This window comes from Danio aesculapii, chromosome 6, assembly GCF_903798145.1.
Source record: "Danio aesculapii chromosome 6, fDanAes4.1, whole genome shotgun sequence".
NCBI lineage: Eukaryota > Metazoa > Chordata > Actinopteri > Cypriniformes > Danionidae > Danio > Danio aesculapii.
The window spans coordinates 55,539,035-55,562,241 of record NC_079440.1 but is presented as its reverse complement, the minus strand read 5'-3'; the positions used below and the strand labels follow the sequence as shown (position 1 = coordinate 55,562,241).

Here is a 23,207-nt window from a genome sequence, read left to right as displayed (position 1 = left end):
GCCTTTAAATGTCACTTTAAGCTGTATAGAAGTGTCTTGAAAAATATCTAGTCAAATATTATTTACTGTCATCATGGCAAAGATAAAATAAATCAGTTATTAGAAATAAGTTATTAAAACTATTATGATTACAAATGTGTTAAAAAAAAATCTTCTCTCTGTTAAACAGAAATTGGGGAAAAAAAATAAACAGGGGGCTAATAATTCTGACTTCAACTGTGTGTGTGTATATATATATATATATATATATATATATATATATATATATATATATATATATAGTTTCTTAATCTAGAAATGAATATATTATAAACGGTATAGAAATTAGAATGATTAATTTTTAATTTAAAAGTTAAAATTTAAATATCATTTAATTACTGCAAAATCAAAAATGTGAATCTTTAGCAACATTACTTTAGTTACTTCATAAATCACTTGATCACATATGTTGATTTACTGCAAGAAACATTTATGATTAATAATAATCCCTGCTAAAAACAGTTGTGCTCATTAATGTATTTTTTTTGTATAACAAATCTTCTGAAATATAATAAACACATGTTTTATCACTTTTGATCAATTTAATGCATCGTTATTAAAGGATTACCAAACTCTGGATGATAGAATTCTCTTAAAGAGACACCCAGCAATGAACATTTACTCACAATTTACTCCCCCTCAAGTAGTTATAAACCTTTATGGGTTTCTTTCCTCTGTTTCCCTCTGAACACAAACGACTATATTTTGCAGAAAGCTGAAAACCTGTAACTATTGACTTCCAAAGTAGAGAAAACAAACACTACGGAAGTCAATGGTTCCTGGTTTCCAGCATTCTTCAAAATATCTTCTTTTGTGTTCAACAGAAGAAAGAAGTTCACAAAGTTTATCATCTATTTTATTAGTATAAAAAGTATAAACCATGTGTTTAAAATAGAGAAAAGCACATTTTTGCAACATTCTGAAAAATCATGAACCAGTAAAATGCTCTCAGCAAAAAATCTGCAATATCAGGTTGATTCACATGGGAAACTTTGACTGACGAATCCTTGCAGGAAACGTCATGTAGCACATCAAACATTTCCTGTGCATGTTTCACCACTGACTCACTGACGGCTCTCCATTACAGATCAGCAAATACCTCCGGCAGGGTTTACTGAAACACAAACAGCTGTAATGTCCCCCTCTGCTGGTCAAGCAGCAGAAACACACTCACCAGAAAATACTTCTGCTTCTTCAGTTTGTCTTGAAAATCAGATCCAAACACAGCAATCTGGCCATCATATCGGCTGTCTCTCTACAGGACAGAAGAGTTCAGGTGATTCACAGTTTTCCTCAAAAACCATAATAAGTGAAACGTATATTTAAATGGTAAGAATGTGCATGCGTTTCACTTACAGGAGCACAAGCACCTTCAGAAAGGACTCCGTCCTCCTCTTGAGGAAGACATTCCAGTGCATCGAAGTACAGCCACTGTCTGAGAGGAGTGAATTTACCACTGCACGCCTGAAACATTTTATCAACACAGTCATTAAAAAGTGTGCTAATACATAGATGTGGGAGAAACAAACTTGAACTAATTGCAACATAAATTGCTTTTGTAACACCACTGCCTGAAGACATATCCTGGTCAAACACTGTGCAACAAAAAATCTGCAACAACTCCTATGATCCAAGTACACGTTTATAATGACAGCGTAATCAATTAAAGGCCCTTCATATCAACTGTAACAGTAATGGAGCATTCACAACATGCGGATGAAGCGTCAAGCGTGAGTGATTTACATGTTAATTCAATGCAAAGATGTAGGGGCGTAGCGGACATTTTAAGAGTGTGTGTGTGTGTGTGGGGGGGGGGGGGGGGATGGGGGGGGCTGTATGGGATCATATGTTCATATAATTATTAATCACCTGTTTCTAAATGGTCTGTCTCTAAAAGTGAGGGGGACGGATCCCCCCCGTCCCCCCCGGTTGCTACGCCCCTGCAAAAACGTGAATAGACATCCTGCAGTGCGAATAACACGATTCATGCAAATGAAGCGGTGCAAGTTGAGTGTCTTGCGTGTTTGATGTTTAATGCGCAAATTGCAATCAAGTTGGAAAATCTGAACTTCAGCGGACATTTGCACCGCGTTAACCAATCAGGAGCTTGCTCTTGTAGGGGCATGATTATGACGTAGGGCCTGTTGTTGGTGTCCCGAGGGGAAAACCTCTTGCCGACACCAGACAACAGCTCATCAAACTAAGCTCATCTCTCTCAGCTCCACTAAAAGCCTCCATCATCCTGGTATAGTTTCTGGAGGAGTTGATGAACTCACAGAGCCGGTGCACTTCAGAAAGGATCTAGTTGACTCAGACACGGCTCTGAATGAATCTACGCTGTTTTCAGCCTTCCTAAATCACATAAAGCACAGCTACTCTCTCAATAACATCCATGTTAGCCATTTAGCAATGAAGCTAGAGTCACCAGGCAGACAGAAGCTCCGCTCATGATGCGAATCTTTGTCTATTGTGAAGTTAATTTGACGTGCAAATGAAGCAAATTTGATGCACGAATGAAGCGAGTAAACTCAAAATGTTCACATGTCTATTTACGTGCAAATAGCACAATTTATTCGTGCAGGACGCATCTGGTGTGTATATATATATATATATACACCCTTTACAAATCTCTCTTTTAAATTAATATTTTGAATAGGAAGCTATACAATGTTTTGTTTGTGCATATATAAAGAGAAAAAAATCAAGAGAAAATTTTCCAAATTTTTTTTGCAATATTTAGCTTGACTTGAATTCTATTAGCTCAATTTCTAATTAAGTTTGGTGACTAAAATATTATTTTAATAAATATATCTGTTTCATAAATCTGTTGTGTTTAAATGCAGCAAAATACATTGCTTATTTACCTTATTCTCCGCATACGAGTGGGCTCAGCCATTTGAATCATTTTGGCTCGGGACTTCCGGTCTCATTCACTTCCATTCATTTTCAGACGTTAAAAACAGCTCGTTTTGCTGCTTGGTGTTGCAAACTGATATTTTCTCATTCCATTATTTAACTTTGTCTGTATTGTCATGCAAACACTTGTTTTTAGAGTAAATAGTGTGACCGTTTTCTGCCATTCATTATTCCTTGTCATTTCTCCCATAGGCAGCTTAATCGGAAGTTCTAAAACAATTGCAAAAACGAGCGCACTTCCACATTGAAGAATAAGGTCAATATGAACACAGCATTACAATAAAGATGTACATATAATAATATATCCAAACTGCAAAATCCAAACCATGTTATTGGAATCACTTAGAAAACTAGTTATGTCCAGCTGATGAACAATAAGAATATTTAACAGCTGATTTAAACTGCATGTTTTAAAACTACAACATGTATTTATAATAAACAGTACAATATCTTGCACTCAGTCAACACTAATGAAGTAAAATTAACAGCTGTCTAATAAATACCACTGAGGGTGCCTCACACAGGTAAGTGGACTTGACAAACCACCTGTCGAAACCCTCTTCTCTCTAAAAAAATCAAACACTCCCTCCGTCTTACCGTTCCTCTGTATTATTAGCGCTTGTGTGTTTTGCCTCTTCTTGTTGAACTGCTAAATGCCTCCTCAATTAAGTGGCTTTGGACAAAAGTGTCTGCTAAATGTAAATGTAATATGTGATCTGTGTTTTTTTTCTTTTGCTGATAGGTCAAGCTTTGTAAACTAAAAGCACTTTTTTTGCTTTACACATCCAGTGCTCAGCATATATATTAAAATATCTTTTAAATTCAACTAAATTCTAAGTACTGAAGCCAAATCTGGAGCTCATCTAACAAAATAACTTCCGATTACGGTCCAAAAACTAGTACACCAAAATTTTTATGTTATAGAAAAATATTAAATACAAATATAAAAAAAGAGAAAAAAATCAAGAGAAAATTTGAAAAAAAGATGAAATTTTGTAGGTTGTAAATTTTTTTTGTTACAATATTTTGCATGACTTTAACTGTGTTAGCTCAATTTCTAAATATGTTTGTGACTATAATATTACTTTAATAAATATATCTGTTTAATAAATCTGTTGTGTTTAAATGCAGCAAAATACATTGCCTATATTCACTTTCAAAATGAGGTGTTCTCAATTATGCTGAGCCCTGTATGTAAGTATTAGCAATTACTTATATATGTATCTACAATGATATTTATCTGTCATCAGTAAAAAGCATTAAACACTCATGAATGCACAGGTCCACGTCATCTAGAGATAAACCCTCTGAAATATGAAAATCTTCAAAACCAATGTTCGAAATAGTAAGATGAAACTGAGCCTTATTTACTAAAATCATATTATTTGGCCATTTGAACTGATTCGAAGCAAAAGATTTATGCACACCTTAAAAGTTATGTTTTAAAAACACTGGTCTTGAATTATGTCTTCATAAACTGATCCTTCCCACCAACCTGTTTCACCAAGTAGGACATGTTTCTGGATTAACATCTAAATTGATCCTGGAACAACATTCCAATCAGCCAATCAGAATTAAGGGATATAAGGTTTACCATTTATGTTAAGTTTAGGCTTACGGTTAGGTTTATACACTTCTACATGATTGTTATCCAACTGTTATTCCTCTCTGATTTTGGGAAATATTTACAGTTATGATTGGGTTTAGGAGTAGGGAATAGGTATGGATTATGTTTTCGAACAGAAATGTTCCAGGATCAACATAGATTCAGGATCACATTGTACTTGGCAAAATCATGATGTGCGATCCTCCCAGTGTGAAAAAACAATAAAAGACCAGACTCACCTTCACCACCTCCTGAGCAGCCAGACCGCCAATGAAGGCATTGATGGGTGCCAGATCTCCACTGGCAACCAGAGACAAACTCCTCACCGCATCTTCATCAAGCTCATCGAATTTAGCCTCTGCGCAAAGCTCTTTTGTGATAGTAAGCAGCACTTCAGCGTCCGCCTACAGAGGGCAGCAAGATCAGAGATGAAGTACAGTTGGGCTACTGCATTTTACATTTAAAAGTAAAAATAAAAAGGGCTATGGAGAAAAATAATTTGAGAAATCAATTCTGAGGTCTTCAAAATGCATGCCTATTCTCTCCTGAATCATATTGAATTTATTTTTTAACAGCAGATGGCGCTGTCTGCTTTATAGACAGATGTAATCTGCTGGCTTTCAATTCTTTAAAAATACCACATTAATAATGGTAGGAAAGATTTAAGATAATTACAAAAGTGTCCACAGTGAGCTGTTTACAAGCAAATTTACATGATTCAGCCAAAAACACAAGTTAAGCCTGTTTCACACCGCAAGCATCAGCAGCGCGTTTTTTCGGCCACCATGTAAACAGATTGGAGCTTTCATACCGCACGCAGCAGCAGGGCGTCAGTGCGAGGTGTGAGCGTCGCTGAAGCAGCAATGCCGTGATAGTTTCGGTGCTGGGTCTATTTTTGCCACGCTGCTAATGCTCAATTAAAGTGACAGTGCATTGATAATGACCAAAACACATTGAATGACAGTAAAAAGTAGCAATTTTACTCAATAAAGACGGTAATAATATCCACTAATTTATATATAGTCAATCAAATGAACTTAAACGATTAAAAACTGCAACAAACATTTATTTATGCCCGAAATATTTATTCACGAGAGTTGTAGTCCATAGCGAAGTGTATTGTGGGTAGTGTAGTTCGACACGCATGCTGGATGATGTGAGCTCGCCGTGTGCTGTGCTGCTGAAGCAGAGGAAGAAAGTTTTATTCGGCTTTGTTTTACGTTCACTCAAGTTATTCCACCCGGGAGCTGTTTTGCACTGTGAACCTGACAACACGAAAATAAGTAAAAGAAGGGCATGCATTGATTACTTTTGTCCGTCTCATCCTTTGCACGAGCTGTTACTCTGCTGCTGGACATTACTGAAGCGTATTTGTATAGAGAGAGATATGTAACTAGATAGAATAGACAGAGATAGATTGATCTCTGCAGCAGCTGCCGAAGAGCTGCGCGCTGGTGTGAAAGACAAACGCCTGGGTGCTGCTTCTGCTCTCCATACGCACTGCTTTCGCTCTGCTCATGCACTGCTTCCGCTTGCGGTGTGAAATAGGTTAGACATAAGGTTAAAAATCAGCTTAAAGCACCTAGGGAATCATAGAGGTATTTGCTGTAAAAACTAGCCTAGAGCACAATCTGCTGTTAACAACCAGCCTAGAGCACCATGTGCTGTTAAAAACTAGCCTAGAGTGCCATCTGCTGTTGATAACTAGCCTGAAGCACTATCTGCTGTTAACAACCAGCCTAGAGCACCATGTGCTGTTAAAAACTAGCCTAGAGTGCCATCTGCTGTTGAAAACTAGCCTTAAGCGCTATCTGCTGTTAAAAACTAGCCTAGAGTGCCATCTGCTGTTTAAAACTAGACTAAAGCACCATAAGTGTTGAAAACTAGCCAAGAGCGCCATCTGCTGTTAAAAACTAGCCTAGAGTGCCATTTGCTGTTTAAAACTAGACTAAAGCGCCATATGCTGTTGAAAACTAGCCTTAAGCGCTACCTGCTGTTAAAAACTAGCCTAGAGTGCCATCTGCTGTTTAAAACTAGACTAAAGCACCATAAGTGTTGAAAACTAGCCAAGAGCGCCATCTGCTGTTAAAAACTAGCCTAGAGTGCCATTTGCTGTTTAAAACTAGACTAAAGCGCCATATGCTGTTGAAAACTAGCCTTAAGCGCTACCTGCTGTTAAAAACTAGCCTAGAGTGCCATCTGCTGTTTAAAACTAGACTAAAGCGCCATATGCAGTTAAAAACTAGCCTAGAGTGCCATCTGCTGTTTAAAACTAGACTAAAGCGCCATATGCTGTTAAAAACTAGCCTAGAGCGCCATCTGCTGTTGAAAACTAGCCTAGAGTGCCATCTGCTGTTAAAAACTAGCCTAGAGTGCCATCCGCTGTTTAAAACTAGAGCGCCATCTGATGTTTAAAACTAGACTAGAGCGCCATCTGCTGTTAATAACTAGCCTAGTGCGCCATCTGCTGTTTAAAACTAGACTAAAGCGCCATATGCTATTAAAAACTAGCCAACAGCAACATCTGCTGTTAAAAACTAGCCTAGAGTCCCATTTGCTGTTAAAAACTAGCCTAGTGCGCCATCTGCTGTTAAAAACTAGTCTAGTGTGCCATCTGCTGTTAAAAACTAGCCTAGTGCGCCATCTGCTGTTAAAAACTAGCCTAGTGCGCCATCTGCTGTTAAAAACTAGTCTAGTGCGCCATCTGCTGTTAAAAACTAGCCTAGTGCGCCATCTGCTGTTAATAACTAGCCTAGTGCGCCATCTGCTGTTAAAAACTAGCCTAGTGCGCCATCTGCTGTTAATAACTAGCCTAGTGCGCTATCTGCTATTAAAAACCCAGACTCTATTTAAGAGATAATATCGATGCATTTTGAAAATCTCAGAACCAATGCGGAATCGATTTCTCAAAAGATTTTTTCCACAGCTATAATAAATCTGTACAGCAGCAAAATCTGACATTGCACTCGAATAAAGATTAAGTTGTTTTTCTAGTTACACTACTTAAAGACAGTAACAACAACATCAACAATAATAAAATACAGCGGAGATAACACGCTACTAACAACTCGTCTAATGTGCTTTTTAGCCTTGCATAATATTTTTTTCAATAAACTGAAAACATAGATATACCTGGTTGACCAAATATTTAGAAATGTTCTCAGAATAACGTTGATACAATGCATACAGTTGACAGTCATTTCTAGCATGAAGGTGTTTTAATATGACAAACCTGAGATCTAGGATGGGGTGTCCGGCTGTATGTCTGAATAAATTTATGCAGGGCCTGAAAGGCCAGGTGAAGAGACAGGTGTCTTTGTGTCTTGCCAAAGTCTGTCATCTCCACAAGATCAGGATCACGGAGCGCTTCATCCAGAGCAACATTCAGAGGTTTCTGCAACACATTGGAATATCTCCTCAATGGCGTACTATTTTGTATGTTGACACACTTCCATATACTGTATCAAGATTCGGTTGCATGAAACCCCTTAAGGGAACCCTTAGTAAACTTGGGTGGCAAGAAAAAATCTAAGAATCAACTTAAAGGGGTGGTCCACTACGGTATCATATTTTAAGCTTTAGTTGATGTGTAATGTAGCTGTGTGACCATAAACAACATCTCTGAATGTAATACGCTCAAAGTTCATTGCAAAGGAGATACCTTACAGAGTTAGCAAAGCCTACAGCGAACGAAGTTTGGAGACTACAAAAAAACACATCCGGGTTAATGATGTCATAAACCCTTCAGGTTATGCGCATACAACTCGCACAGTGAAGGGGCGTGGCCATATGCACTGTAATGTTATAGCAGAGAAAGCTAAAATGCCCTCCAAATGCTGCTATTTCCACAGAGCTTCTTCTGTTTCTGTATTTGGGCTTCCAAAGGACACGAAACAAAGAGAGAAGTTCTTACAGTTTGATTTAATTATGTTCCAGAGAATAAGAATAAATATATATATATAGCATTTGACAAAGGACAGTTTCCAGAATCTCTCTCAGATCAGTGCTGGATTCGGCTAAAAACTCCTCAAAGGAATAGTGACGTGGATCTGATCCGTGAATCGCAGCACATTATGTTAGCAAACTAATCAGAGCCCAGAGGAACTAGGAAATAAGACAGTCGTTTTTATGTTAGCTGAGTAGCTATATATAAGTAAAGATATATTCAAAAATATTGTGAATTTTTTACAAATGAAGCAGGAGAACACATTGCTTTGCAACTCATAAACACAACCAAGCCTTAAAAACACTCTAAACCACCCCTTTAAGGAACTTAAGGCTTCCGTTAAGTATACACCCTTAGTCATACAAGTGTTGCCTTAAGTATTGCTACAAAGTCCTTAGCAACCACTTCACCTTATTACATTTAAGGGACCAAAACAGTTCCCTTAAGTAAATGCAACAGCAGCACTCATTGCCATATGTTGGCAGAAACTGCAGTGAAAGTCACTTAGGTAAGGGTGACAGTTAAGATGTTTGCTGCAAAGCCCTTACAGTCACGTGAAGCGCTTTAAATTGGGCATTTTTTTATTCGATGTTTGACGTAATCTCAACTGAAACATGAAGAGAGGATGGGAAATTGAGTAGCTCCTCCCCTTTTTAAAACAGGGTACAGGAATCAGAGTGAAATTCAATACCTTTTAAGACCTTTTTTAAGACTCTTTTCATACATTTTAAAGCCTAAAAGCCTAAAGTTTACGAAATTGATAAATCCTGCTAGATTTGACGTCATGCTGCTTTATTTACTGCAGTAACCAATACTGCTACTGCAGTAAACAAAGCAGCATGACGTCAAATCTAGCAGGATTTATCAATTTCATAAACTACACAGCACTCCAATATTGGCAGATTAAATTCTGGCAAACTTTACTCTACAACTGTACATTGTTTAATGAAAAATTATACAAAATTAAATACCTTGTAAAATAGCATTTAAGACTTTTTAATACTTTTTAGGGGTCTTAAATTTCTCTAAATTGATTTATCAACCTTTACTACTTTAAGCGCCTGTGAACATCCTGTAAAAAAACAGCCAATGGCGTTTTGTTATTATCACTGCTCTGCCAGTTAAAGTGCACTAGAGAGCATATGATTGGAAAAGATTTGAAACTGAAGTATGAGATGACGTGAAAAAAATAGCTGATCCATAAAAATTTTAGATGTTTAAATCAATTTTATATTTTCTAAATACAAATTTTGTTACTCTTATGGAGCACACTAGCTAATAGATATCCTTAAAACTAATTTACTGAAACTAACGGGACCATTGCCCTTGCCTCAGGGATTTTTTTCACCTCAAGGACACCCCTGAGTCAAATTATTTATGGACATTTATGCAGCCGGGGCTAGAAACAAACTACATCATCATGTCAACAGCCTCTTAAAATATTTATACTTACAAAGCTCAAGATTTCAGGTTGTTTGACTTCAGTTGCCACTCCACACTTCACATAGTCGGAAAAGTTTGAAGTGTCACAAATGCTAAAGGAGTAGCTGTCTGAAAAAATTTATATATTGTTATTCACTTATGCAAATGACCTTTTCTGGGTCGTTTCTATACAGCATTTAAATGATTAACTCAAATTTGTAAATGATAAATCATATGACACATACCTCTCACTTTGATCTCAACAGGGCCGTAATTGTTGAGTTCAGTCATGCCTTGAACTTCAGAAAAAGTCACAAACATACCATCAGTGAACTCATGTCTTTCCTCATCGGTGCAATTTACAACGCCTGGATTCTCCTACAAAGAAAAACAGTAAATGTTGCAACTGCATTTGGCACCTTTGACAAATTGAAAATGAAACACTGCCATCAATTCCTCAATGCTTCATCATAAATGATGATACTTTAATGCAGTTTAAAAGATCTATGCACGTCTTTTGATATTTCATTCACTCAAAACATCCCAAAGTTCATAAAGACCCACAAATACATTTGAAGTCAAAATTATTCGCCCTACTGAGATTTTTTTTTTCAAAATATTTTCCAATCCCAAATGATGTTAAACAGATCAAGAAATTTTTCACAGTATTTCCTATAATATTTTTTCTTCTGGAGAAAGTCTTATTTGATTTATTTTGGCAAGAATAAAAGCATTTCTTTTTTTTACATTTAAGGTCAATATTATTAGCCCCCTTAAGCAATATTTTAATTTGAATATCTACAGAACAATCCATCATTATACAATGATTTGCCTAATTAAGCTAACTTGCCTATTTAACCTAGTTAAGCCTTTAAATAAGCCTTAAAAATCTTCTCTTTGTTAAACAAATATTCGGGGAAAAATATACAGGGGGACTAATAATTCAGGAGGGCTAAAAACTCTGACTTGAACAAAAATAAAAAGTTAATCTGTAGAATTACTTCTTTATTGTAGCATGCTAGGAGAGTTTAAAGTACAGGTCTTGTGTTATATTTTGATGTGTGATTATATTGTTCAATGTGTGGCTTTAAGTGGGATTTGGGGATTAAAGTGAGTCTACACGTATCAGGGTTTTCTGTGAAAGTATGTTGGAAAGTAGGTTGTTTTCGGGTGACCAATAGTATTCTCTTCAACGCCATGCACTTTAAGAGAAAATGGCACAATGTTGTACCAAAGAAGGTACAAACCCTTGTCACTGGGGCAGCACCTTTTTATGGAACAGAATTGTACCTTTAAACAAAGACACAATTTTGTACCATTGCAGTTTTTACCTTTAAGGACATGATTTGATCCATGGGAAACCAAAATGTACCTTTGGTTTTTAAAACCTGCAGATACAATAGTGTACCTTCATTAAAGGTATAAATCTGATCTATGAAGGTACGACTAGAGTGACAAGACACTCTGTACCTTGACAGTGTCAAATGTGTTCCTTCAAGAACTATTTAAAGGCATTTTGCTTTATCCAAAATGCGTCAATTTATTTTCAGTAAATATAAAACATCAAATGCATTTATTAACAATGTTTTACAAAAGTTTATTTTTGTGTAAATCCACTTTTTACATTTACAATAAAGAATAAAAAATACTTTAAATTAAACATAAATTAAAAGATCTACTTTTTGCTAAACATTTCACAACACTTTTCACAAACATGTCACAGAAACACATTCTACCATCTACAATATAAAACTTTGTTTCTCCAATTCTCACACAATACCTTTGTAATCACTTAAAAGTTCATTTAATTTACTTAATTTTAAAATAGAAATAGAATTCTGCAATAGTATTGTAATGAGATGTGCACAATGTTTGATTAGTTTTATAATACTAAAATGTCTGCATGAACACTTTGCATATGCAGGACTTTTGCCAGCTCATGTGTGTAGTGAAAAGCAAACGCCAAAAGGTGCGGATATCAATAATGAAAATGTATTTATCAGAAAATGCTTAGCAAATGTTCATTAAAATGCCTGAAATGTTTAGTTTACAATGCCTATAGTTTGGTTTTACCAGTTGTTTTGTATTATAGAAGTTAATAATTAGTGTATTATATGCTTTTAAATGAGGATTCATGTTTTAAAATGGAAATTATTCATAAAATCACTTTACCTTTCAAGTCATTTTTATTTTCATAGATATTGTAATAAAGAAGGAGTTGTCCGACACTTATGTACCTTTTTATATGAGAACAATTGTTTTTATTTTAATTTTTATAAAAAATTTTATTTATTTTAATTAATTGTACAATAAAAGGTACAGAACAGTATCATAAGAGGTTTTATCTGTACCATATAAGGTGCAACTTTTACAGAGGTACAAAACTGTTCCTTAAGAAACATTATTTGTACCACCGTGTTCCTTTTTTCTGAAAGTGTGTAAAGTTTATTAAAAAGAGAGGATTGAGTGTTTAAATGCTTACTGACCTTCTTTAGACTGTTACAATATTAACAGTAAGTTTTTACTTACATTTGCATGCAATCATAAAGCTAATCAAATAAGTAGCATTAACCGAAGTTGAAATTTACATCAACAATTAAACTTGAAACATATAGACTCCATTTTGAAGCAGGGGTCTCAAACTACCGGCCTGCCCTCCTCCTCACTCCAGCCTGCAACTGATGTCAAAAATATAACAAGATTCGTCCCACCAAAACATATTTTTGAACCCCTATCTTTGTCGTTCAGTCGCATCTAGCCATTTGTGGTTTTGACCCGCCACCTAGTCGACATTTAAAGTACTGCATTCAGATTAGTTTTACTTTCATTTTCTCTCAGTGTATGGTTAAGAGTAACCATATCAGTCAGGACTCCCGTTTTTCCAGGGAGTCTCCCTTATTTTAGACAGATCTCCCATTTTGTCCTTTCTCCTGTAAAACTCCCAGAATTTCACCCTTATCCCCTGGTCCTCAAGTGTTTGGTACAATCTATAACACCCCCGGATCGCCGACTGTTCTAATGGCAGCTGGTGCCCGGTCCATAGGACAGACCAGGCTCTCTGTAAAGTCTCTTAATGGTAAAGTCCCACCCCCCCCCCCCCCCCCCCACTTTAGTTTTTCCAGCCTCTGTAAAGTACTGGACACATCCTCCTCCTCGACCCGCCCCCACCCCCCTGATTTTCAGAGACAAATGTTGCCAGGTATAAGTGTAACACACATGCGTTTTAATTCTGTGGCTGATTTAAACGTTAAAATATATGTCCATAAGGCCAATGCAGTGGCGAATTGGTAGTCCTGTTGCCTCACAGCAAGAAAGTCACTGGTTTGAGCCTCAGCTGGGTCAGTTGGCATTTCTGTGTGAAGTTTGCATGTTCTCCCTGCATTCGCGTGGATTTCCTTCAGGTTCTCCGGTTCTCCCCAAAGTCCAAAGACATGCGGTACAGGTGACTTGGGTTGGCTAAATTGTCCGTAGTGTATGTGTGTGAATGCAAGAGTGTATGGATGTTTCCCAGAGATGGGTTGCAGCTGGAAGGGCATCTGCTGCGTAAAAACATGTGCTGTATAATTTGGTGGTTTATTCCACTGTGGCAACCCCGGATTAATAAAGGGACTAACCCGAAAAGAAAATGAATGAATGAATGAATGAATGAATGAATGAATATTCATTCATTTATTTTCGGCTTAGTCCCTTTATTAATCTGAAAATAAATGCATTCACACATTCACACACATCTACACTACGGACAATTTAGCCTACCCAATTCACCTGTACTACATGTCTTTGGACTGTGGGGGAAACCGGAGCACCCGGAGGAAACCCACGCGAACACAGGGAGAACATGCAAACTCCACACAAACTCCACACACGCCAACTGAGCCGAGGCTCAAACCAGCAAGCCAGCGACCTTCTTGCTGTGAGGCGACAGCACTACCTACTGCGCCACTGCTTCGCCAAAATGAATGAATTTATGTCCATAAGTGCTCTATTTTTAGTAAAGCTCTATTTTTGTTAATATTCAAGGGTTGTTTGATTATTATCAGTTTTATTCCACTTGTTTTGCTAATATTCAGATGGTCTCATTTAATAGATTTTCCTCATATGCTTATTAAGATTTACATAAAATCTATGCACACTAGTAAAATTGTACTGCTAGTTGAATTGAACTTGTTAAAAGTAAATGTGAATATGTACATAGGCTACTTTTCTCCTCTTTAGTGTAGTTTTACAAAAAAAGAAAGACATTGAGAAGAACAGTTGCCAGTAAAGTCACTTAAGTTACCCAAACTGCTTTCTGCTGTTCTTATGTTATTGGGACAATACAATTGGTTGGGGCAGAATAATTATTAATATGCCTATTATTTGTAGTATTTTCATAGCAATTTAAACCCCTTCAATATGTACAACAAGAAACAAAAAGCTGGAGATTTGGGTTGGGTTGATTGCAAAGTGAAGAGGTCGATTGAGCAAGAGGGGCACCTCAGCTAATGAGGGCAAAGAGGCAGTGGCTCTAGCCACCGGGCCACCCCCCTGTGCACAGCCCCGGCCCCCTACCAATTTGAGTTTGAAACCCCTGTTTTAAAGCATTAATCATTTGGTAGAATGCTCAGAATTAAAAACATCTTCATCTGTATTCTGATTATGAATGAAAGCATTAATGTTTTTGAATGACATGAGGGTGAGTATTTCTTTAAGAGGATCAAACTGAAAGGGAAAACATGATTTATGTCCAGTGTCACCTTGCTGATATGTGAAATCATGGCTGAAACTGGAGTATCTCCGGTTGTGTCAATGACTTCAAAGGATTCGCCAAAGTCACAGAACAGCTGCCTGCAAACAAAATGCACAAATCAGAATAATATTTAGCACTGCTATAAACATTGTGTAGCATTGATTCATGAGATGCTTCTTACCCACAAAGTCCTCTGGTGTCAGCCACGATAAACTTTATATTGTTTGAGTGACAAAACGCTCCTACACGTAGCTGCTCTTCTAAAGGTGAATTTGTGAGCACCACAACCTATAGTGATAAACACATAGGATGCAACAAAGTGAAGAACTATTTCTTGTATTTCTTTCCTATTTTTGAATATATATCTGTGAACATGAAATTTCTGGTACTGGATGAGATTTTATACTAGCAGACACACACTTCATTACTTCAGTATGCAATAATAACATGGTGTGTAAATTATTATTTATTCATTCATTCATTTTTTTTTCGGCTTAGTCCATTTATTATTCAGGGGTCACCACAGCGGAATGAACTGCTAACTTATCCAGCATGTTTTACACAGCGGATGCCCTTTCAGGGGAAATGAACCACCAACTTATCCAGCATATGTTTTAAGTAGTGGATGCCCTTCCAGCCACAACCCATCACTGTGAAATGTAAATTATTATATCTATTAAAATCTTTGATCTTTATTAAACACCAGTAAGGCACTTTACTTTCACTTTTAGAACCTTCATCAATTTAATTACATATGAATTGTAATTTGATGGAAAAAGTGAGAAGAACGAGCTCAGCAAAAGCCATGCTCAAACCCATTAATCAGGTCAAAATCTAGTACTCCATATTATTATTCATTCATTCATTTTCTTTTCGGCTTAGTCCCTTTACTAATCTAGGGTCGCCACAGCAGAATGAATCGCAAACTTATCCAGCATATGTTTTACACAGCGGATGCCCTTCCAGCTGTAACCTATCACTGGGAAACATCCATACACACTCATTTACACACATACACTAAGGACAATTTTAGCTTAAACAACACTTATAGCGCATGTCTTTGGACTGTGGTGGAAACCGAAGCACCCGGAAAACCCACACAAACATGGGGAGAACAAGCAAACTCCACACAGAAATGCCAACTGAACAAGCTGAGGCTCGAACCAGCGACCTTCTTGCTGTAAGGCGAGAGCGCTACCCACTCTGCCACCGTGCTGCCTCCATGTTATTATTAATTTTTGGTTGATAGAGCTAGTGTAAAGAGGCATGGGATGATAACCAGGTTTGAGGTGTAACACGGTTGGAAAAGTCATGGTTTTAAAACCGCAAAAATATTTGTTACACAGTTCCTAAGGTACAGTTGAAGTCAGAATTAATAGCCCCCCTTTGATTTTTTTTTTCTTTTTTAAAAATTCCCCAAATGATGTTTAACAGAGCAAGGAAATTTTCACAGTATGTCTGATAATATTTTTTCTTCTGGAGAAAGTCTTATTTGTTTTATTTCAGCTAGAATAAAAGCAGTTTTTAATTTATTTAAAAACATTTTAAGGTCAATATTATTAGCTCCTTTAAGCTATATTTTTTTCTATAGTCTACAGAACAAACTACCGTTATACAATAACTTGCCTAATTACTCTAACCTGCCTAGTTAACCTAATTAACCCAGTTAAGCCTTTAAATGTCACTTTAAGCTGTATAGAAGTGTCTTGAAAAATATCAAGTCAAATATTATTTACTGTTATCATGGCAAAGATAAAATAAATCAGTGTTTAGAAATGAGTTATAAAAACTATTATGTTTAGAAATGTTTACAAATATCTTCTCTCCGTTAAACAGAAATTGGGGGAAAAAATAACCAGGGGGGCTAATAATTCTGACTTCAACTGTATATGTGAGGGTTTTTTATGTTTTGTAAAGAAACTACGTTTTAATAAAATTAATGAAGTAAAGAACTAATAAATGTTTTGAAACTAATGAAGACAGCAGAAGTCAATGATTTATTTGAACAATTTAGTCTGACATGTTGTTCCAAAATACTATAAATGTTTCCTAAAATCAAAAATATTGTGTTCAATGTGGGGGAAAAGTTGTTGTTTTTTACCCAGACATTTAAAAAGAACTTATTTTAGAGCAGGAATCATGATACCGTGATATTGTGAAACTGTGATATTTTTATCCAAGGTTATTATACCGTCAGAATCATAAACCAGCCCATGCCTAACTGTAAATTTGCATTTTGTAATAGACACTCCAAATAATCTAGTTTTCCATCTGTATAAACATTATTTTCATTACCACACTAGCAGATAGTTGTACTTAAGTAAAATGCACTTCATTTAAACCACCACTCTCGAAACAAAGCTAAATATGATTTTAGTATCCAGAAATTTCATATAGATTTCAGAATTTTTAAATATTCATACCTAAAATAAGAAAAATACTTAAGAAAATCTGCTCTTGACTAGGTTAGTCCATGCTTTTATGACTTCTAGGCTGGACTACTGTAATGCACTGTTTGCTGGCTGCCCAGCATCCTCTATTAACAAACTTCAATTAGTACAAAATGCAGCTGCCAGAGTTCTTACCAAGTCTAGAAAATTTGATCACATCACCCCAATTTTATCCTCCTTACACTGGCTGCCTGTTAAGTTTCGTATTGAATTTAAAATATTGCTTCTTACATATAAAGCCTTAAATAATCTAGCTCCTGTTTATCTAAACAACCTTCTGTCTCGCTACAATCCAACTCGCTCTTTAAGATCTCAAAACTTACGGCTTCTGGTAGTACCTAGAATAGCAAAGTCGAGTAAAGGAGATCGAGCCTTCTCATTTATAGCTCCTAAACTCTGGAATAGCCTTCCTGATAACGTCCGAGGCTCAGACACACTCTCCCAATTTAAAACTAGATTAAAGACCTATCTGTTCAGTAAAGCATACACTTAGTGCACCACTTAGCGGGCTTCCACACAGGTTCTGCATCTTGTTGATATACACTATGAACAGCAGCTATGCTAATTAATTTCTTTATTCTCCATTTCCACCTGGGGATACTCTTCCCGAGGCCCTCAGACTATGCAGAGTCACTGATTCGATCTAAGACTAACGACGAGATGATCCCAAGGTTTCCATATCCTGGACCAGGCCGTATCCTGAGCAGCTACTGTGATGGTCATAGAAGAGTGGAGAAGATGAGACTGATTCCTGTGACGCTCCAGAGACAGACGAGTCTTCGCTGAGGCCAGCTTCCAGTCTCCGCCACTGAGACTGCAGCTCTGCACAAGACGTTTGGCCAGCGGAGAAATTAAAATGATCGTGCCCAACTGAGCCTGGTTTCTCTCAAGGTTTTTTTTCTTCACTTCCGCCAATTAGTGAAGTTTTTTTTCCCTCTCCGCTGTCGCCACTGGCTTGCATGGTTCAGGATCTATAGAGCTGCGCATCGTTGGATTTGCTCTTCAGTGTTTGGACTCTCAGTAGTGATTATTAAACTACACTGAACTGAGCTAAACTGAACTGAACTTAAACGCTACAAACTGAACTACACTGTTCCAATTTACTATGATCTTTTATGTGAAGCTGCTTTGACACAATCTACATTGTATAAGCGCTAGACAAATAAAAGTGAATTGAAAAAAAAAAAGGTGAAGTTAGATTCACTAAGCAAATTACCATGGTAACTGACCCGGAGTATAAGTTATCTCCTTTTCAGAAACAAGCTTGACTTAATCTGCTTTCTTGTGTTTGACATACTCCCATTCTTAAACTGAAAACCCATCATTTCCCTCATTTCAGGGTTAACATAGTCAATGATTTCACTTAAAGGCATAGTTCACCCAAAAATGAACAATTCTGTCATAATTTACCAACCCTTTACTTGTTTTAAACCCTTATGAGTTTCTTTATCTTGTTGAACACAAAAGACATTTTAAAGAAAGCTGAAAACCTCTAACCATTGACATTAAAAAGTATTTATTTTTCCTATTATGGAAGTCAGTGGTTACAGGTTTTCAGCTTTCTTCAAAATATCTTCCAGGTTTTTTTAACAATGAGAGAGAGAGTAAAAATGGAGTAAATGTTCATTTTTGGGTGAACTATCACTTTCACCTCCGCCAACCTGATTTCACCAGCTAAGACATGTTCATTCACCAAGTAGGATTAACATCTAGATCAACATCCAGGAACAACATTCCAATCAGCCAATCAGACTTAAAGAACACATAGTTTACCTCTTTTTTATGATTTAATATTAATATTATGGTTCTTCTGAGTGTGTCAGTTTAGGTTCAGTTTAAAACACAATTCACATTTTTTTATTATAATGTGTTAAAAAGTGTCATGTTGGGGGCAGTTCCCTGATTTATGGGTGTGTTGCTTCACATGTAAATTAGTTTCGACTTCCCGCCAACGTAACAAGGGGGCGGGGCCATGAGCTCACCCGCTCTGCGTTTGCAACAGAGTACCCTGATAGAAACCTAGGTTTAGAATTCTAAAACGCATGCTAGTTAAGACCACAGGGATCTTCTGGGATCGCGAGAAATGCAAACGCCTGAAGTATAGGGTAGACTCAATGAGAAGTACACATGTTTGCAAACCTACCTAAAGATACAACCAATAATTCCGATTAGAGCGATAATGTGGAGAATATTGCTCTTGTGTTGAGCCCAATGAACCTTGCGTCTAAAAATAGAGCAAGGGTGTTCCTTTAGTGATATTGCTTTGACTCATGCTGAAAATGGCGGACATGAATCAACAAACTGAGGATATGATGACGCACCTGTCAATCAATATTGGTGGGCGGGGGGACCGCACTCCTATGTAAAGTTCAATTCAATCCAATTCACCTTTATTTGTATAGCGCTTATACAATGTAGATTGTGTCAAAGCAGCTTCACATAAAAGTTGCGGTCGGTTTGAAAACCGCTCCAATTGGTCCACCGTTTTTTATGTTGTTAAATTGAAAAAAAGCACTGGGTGTGTTTATATCACCCCAATATGACAGTCTAAACACCATACATGCACATATGTCTATCCAAACAGCTTGAAAAGTAGATTTTTTACCATAGGTGCTCTTTAAGTGATACATTTAGCATTTATGTTAAATTTAGGCTTATGGTTAGGTCTTTGCACTTCTACATGATTGTTATCCAACGATTATTTTGATTTTGGGAATAATTTACAGATATGGTTGGGTTTAGGGGTAGGGAATAGATATGAATTACATTTTCCAACAAAAATGATGTTCCAGGATCAACATAGATGTTATTCCAGGATTGCATCGTACTCTGCAAAATCATCACGTGCCTTTAACCTCCTGTCTAAACCAGGCTTCAGGATCACAACTCACCTGGAACCTGCTAAGGAAGTTCTCATCAAGTTTGTTAGTCGAGGCGGACACTTGAACATAGGCGTTTAGACTCGACAGCTGCTTCTCAGAGCACAAAGCTCGCTTCTGACCCAGATCAGCCTCCTTCAGGTAAAACTACACAGAGAAGAGAACGTAAATATTCACACAAGTAATAACATAAGATGTAAAATAAGTCTCTGATGTCCCTAGAGTGTGTATATGAAGTACCAACTGAACAATGTTTAATAACTCTTTGAAACTGCCCCTTTTAGTCTTTGATCAGAATTGAGCCATTTGAGATACTGTTGCTTTAAATTCAAATGAGATTGTGCTCTTTTCAAAATAGGGTGGAGCTACAAATGCCTATGTGTCAGCATAGTGGCAGATTCAAAAACAAGACTAACTAGATCAACTAATGAGAAAGAGATGGTCACCGCAGAATCATCATACGTCTGCATACAAATCAGTAGCTCAGCGCATATTCAAAACATCATCTGACACGATATTAATGTTGAATTATAAACTGCATTAAAGGCCTCATTACCTGAGAGGACAAATCTCTCCACTCCACTACACCCTCATCCTGAACGGTGACTGTTCTAACTCCAGCCAGGATCACGTTTTTGGCAATCTCCACGCCAAGACCTCGCATTCCAGCAATGAGGACATCAGCCTTTCCCATACGACGCATTGCATCATGGCCAATCACGTAGCTGTTGGTACAAAAATAATTGCCATCATGCATAAATGTGATAAACAATTCAATTTTTGCTAATTTTTTTCGAATTTTGCCATTTAAAATATCATTATTTTGTGTGACAAAATAAACAAAAAATGTCTATGAATTTTAAACAAAACTAAAATAAGCAGATATTAAGCCTAAAAAAACACACACACACACACACTCACACTCACTCGCTCACTCACTTGCTCACTCACTCGCTCACTCACTCAATATAAGTAATAAATATTCCCACAATGTATAATTTGCACTATGCCTATTTAAATAATACATCACAACTTTTCAAAAAACAAGTAAACTACTGAAATTTTTAAATCACAAAACTTTGAACAACATTTTATTTTACAAACTTATTTATTTATTTATTTAATTATTTATTATATTTGACCTACATTTTCATTTAAACCAGACATACTACATTTTATAGTACACACTACCTTACAAAAGTCTTGTAACCTGTCCAAGTTTTAGGAAAAAAAATTATAATTTGACTTCTAATTGATCATTTGGTATCAGAAGTGGCTTATATGAAAGTCAAAGGCCTCTAGATTACGCTTATTTTACCAAAATAAAAAGTAATCATGCCTTGATTTTTCATTATTTAATTATTACAGTAAGGTCTGACTTTGCTTATATAAAAGTCTTGTCACTTAACAGAAATAATCTCCAGTATAGAATATAAAGTCATGGTGCAGTGGAAACAGAATTGTGTATGACTCCCATGATCCCAAGATTCTTTGGATTTATCTTCAATGCCTCCTCCTTCATCTTACCCCAGTCTCTCTTACCCCATACTCAATAACGTTCATGTCTGGTGACTGGGCGGGCCAATCCTGGAGCACCTTGACCTTCTTTGATTCCAGGAATTTTGATGTGGAGGCTGAAGTATGAGAAGGAGCGCCATCCTGCTGAAGAATTTGCCCTCTCCTGTGGTTTGTAATGTAATGGGCAGCACAGATGTCTTAATACCTCAGGCTGTTGATGTTGCCATCCACTCTGCAGGTCTCTTGCATGGCCCCATACTTCATGTAATCCCAAACCATGATTTTTCCTTCACCAAACTTGAATCTTTGGCCCATGCGGGCTCCAATAGATCTTCTGCTGTATTTGTGATGATTGGGATGCAGTTCAACAGATGATTCATCGAAAAAATCTACCTTCTGCCACTTTTCAACAAGAAGTCAAGTTATTATTTGTTGCTCTTACAACTGGGATCGACAACAAGTCTTTTGTCAGGTAGTGTACAGTAAATAGTATGCAAAACATTTCATCTATGCAAAAAACAAGCTCAGTTACTTTCACTTTTTTTCTCTCTCCGAAAAAGTACCAGAAAGAAACTGTTCTGTAACTTACAGGAAATGAATAATTGTAATTCTTTTAAATTGCACAACCTCAAAAAGACAACATCACCAGTTTGTACAAAAGCTTTTTGTGTTAAGCTTAAAAATGCACATGCATCATTGAACAGTTGTCTTTTTTACAAAGTGAGGGACTTGCAACACAGAGAAATGTGTACATTTAATGCCTAAATTACCTTTTTGAAGTGGCAGCAACATATTTGTTTTACTGGAAATGTAGTTAGTAAATGCATCAAGTTTCTGCAGCCCTTAATTTATAAATATGGTTAAAATGACAGAACTTTACACCATTGTGCAGGCGTAACTGCTGATAATCCAATTTACAAAGATAACAGACACTGAAATAATAAAAATGAAGCCTGGGGTTAAAGGTAAGCATAATGAATAACATTTTACAGTGTACTTACAGCTGTCGAGAATATAACCCCTCGTCAATATCTCCTTGCGCCATCTTTCTGTAAGAATATCAAATCATTATGATATCATTGGCAAACACATACAGTGCAATCAACATGTAATGCCAATACCATGGTATTTACATGTTACAGTAGCTACGTTTAAGACTGTTGCGATTAATACCGTGAGAGTACCAGTGATACCTGACTGTAAACAATGACATGAATCGGACGTTTTTAAAGATGTATTAGCGGATATAGATGTCAATATTCAATCAATAGTTTCCTTACTATTTAACATTACCTTTAAACGGAGCTTGTCGGTTGCTTCCTCGTTTGTCAGAACAGAAAGTAAACTGATTCAGAGAAGAGTGTTTCACTTTCGTTTCTGTTACTGTGTAACCTGTGTTCTCGCGCACATTCTGCCATACTGAGTGATTAAATGGACAGTTATTGATGGTTTGTTGCATCTCCAAAAGTTCCTGTTTCTTGACGCTGAGATTCCTCAGGTAAACATTAGTCCGCATGAGTTACAGAATCTCCACCACGCGAGGGCGCTAAACTCCAATGGAAATAACTGAAAGGAAATATATTACGTGGGTACGAGACCTTGCCCCAACAGACTAGGTGAACCATTCCCTCCTAAAAGCACTTCATCTTATATATATTATTCGTATTTATTATTAATATTTTATTATTATTGATATTATAAC

At 36.7% G+C, this 23,207-nt stretch overlaps 1 protein-coding gene across 1 annotated transcript in view; it reads right to left on the bottom strand.

The window, feature by feature from the left end:
* LOC130231263 (ubiquitin-like modifier-activating enzyme 1) overlaps nt 1-22,935 on the bottom strand; it is a 40,938-nt gene extending 18,003 nt beyond the window's left edge. Inside the window, exons 1-12 of the mRNA XM_056460751.1 lie at nt 22,799-22,935; nt 22,507-22,554; nt 20,544-20,712; nt 20,000-20,134; nt 14,840-14,946; nt 14,666-14,756; nt 10,175-10,307; nt 9,961-10,058; nt 7,794-7,955; nt 4,801-4,965; nt 1,396-1,503; nt 1,214-1,294 (exon numbers count right to left, since the gene is read on the bottom strand). Coding sequence (XP_056316726.1) covers nt 1,214-1,294; nt 1,396-1,503; nt 4,801-4,965; nt 7,794-7,955; nt 9,961-10,058; nt 10,175-10,307; nt 14,666-14,756; nt 14,840-14,946; nt 20,000-20,134; nt 20,544-20,712; nt 22,507-22,550 — 1,293 coding nt within the window. The 5' untranslated portion in view covers nt 22,551-22,554; nt 22,799-22,935. The remainder of the gene's footprint in view (nt 1-1,213; nt 1,295-1,395; nt 1,504-4,800; nt 4,966-7,793; nt 7,956-9,960; nt 10,059-10,174; nt 10,308-14,665; nt 14,757-14,839; nt 14,947-19,999; nt 20,135-20,543; nt 20,713-22,506; nt 22,555-22,798) is intronic.
* Between the last annotated feature and the right edge of the window lie 272 nt (nt 22,936-23,207).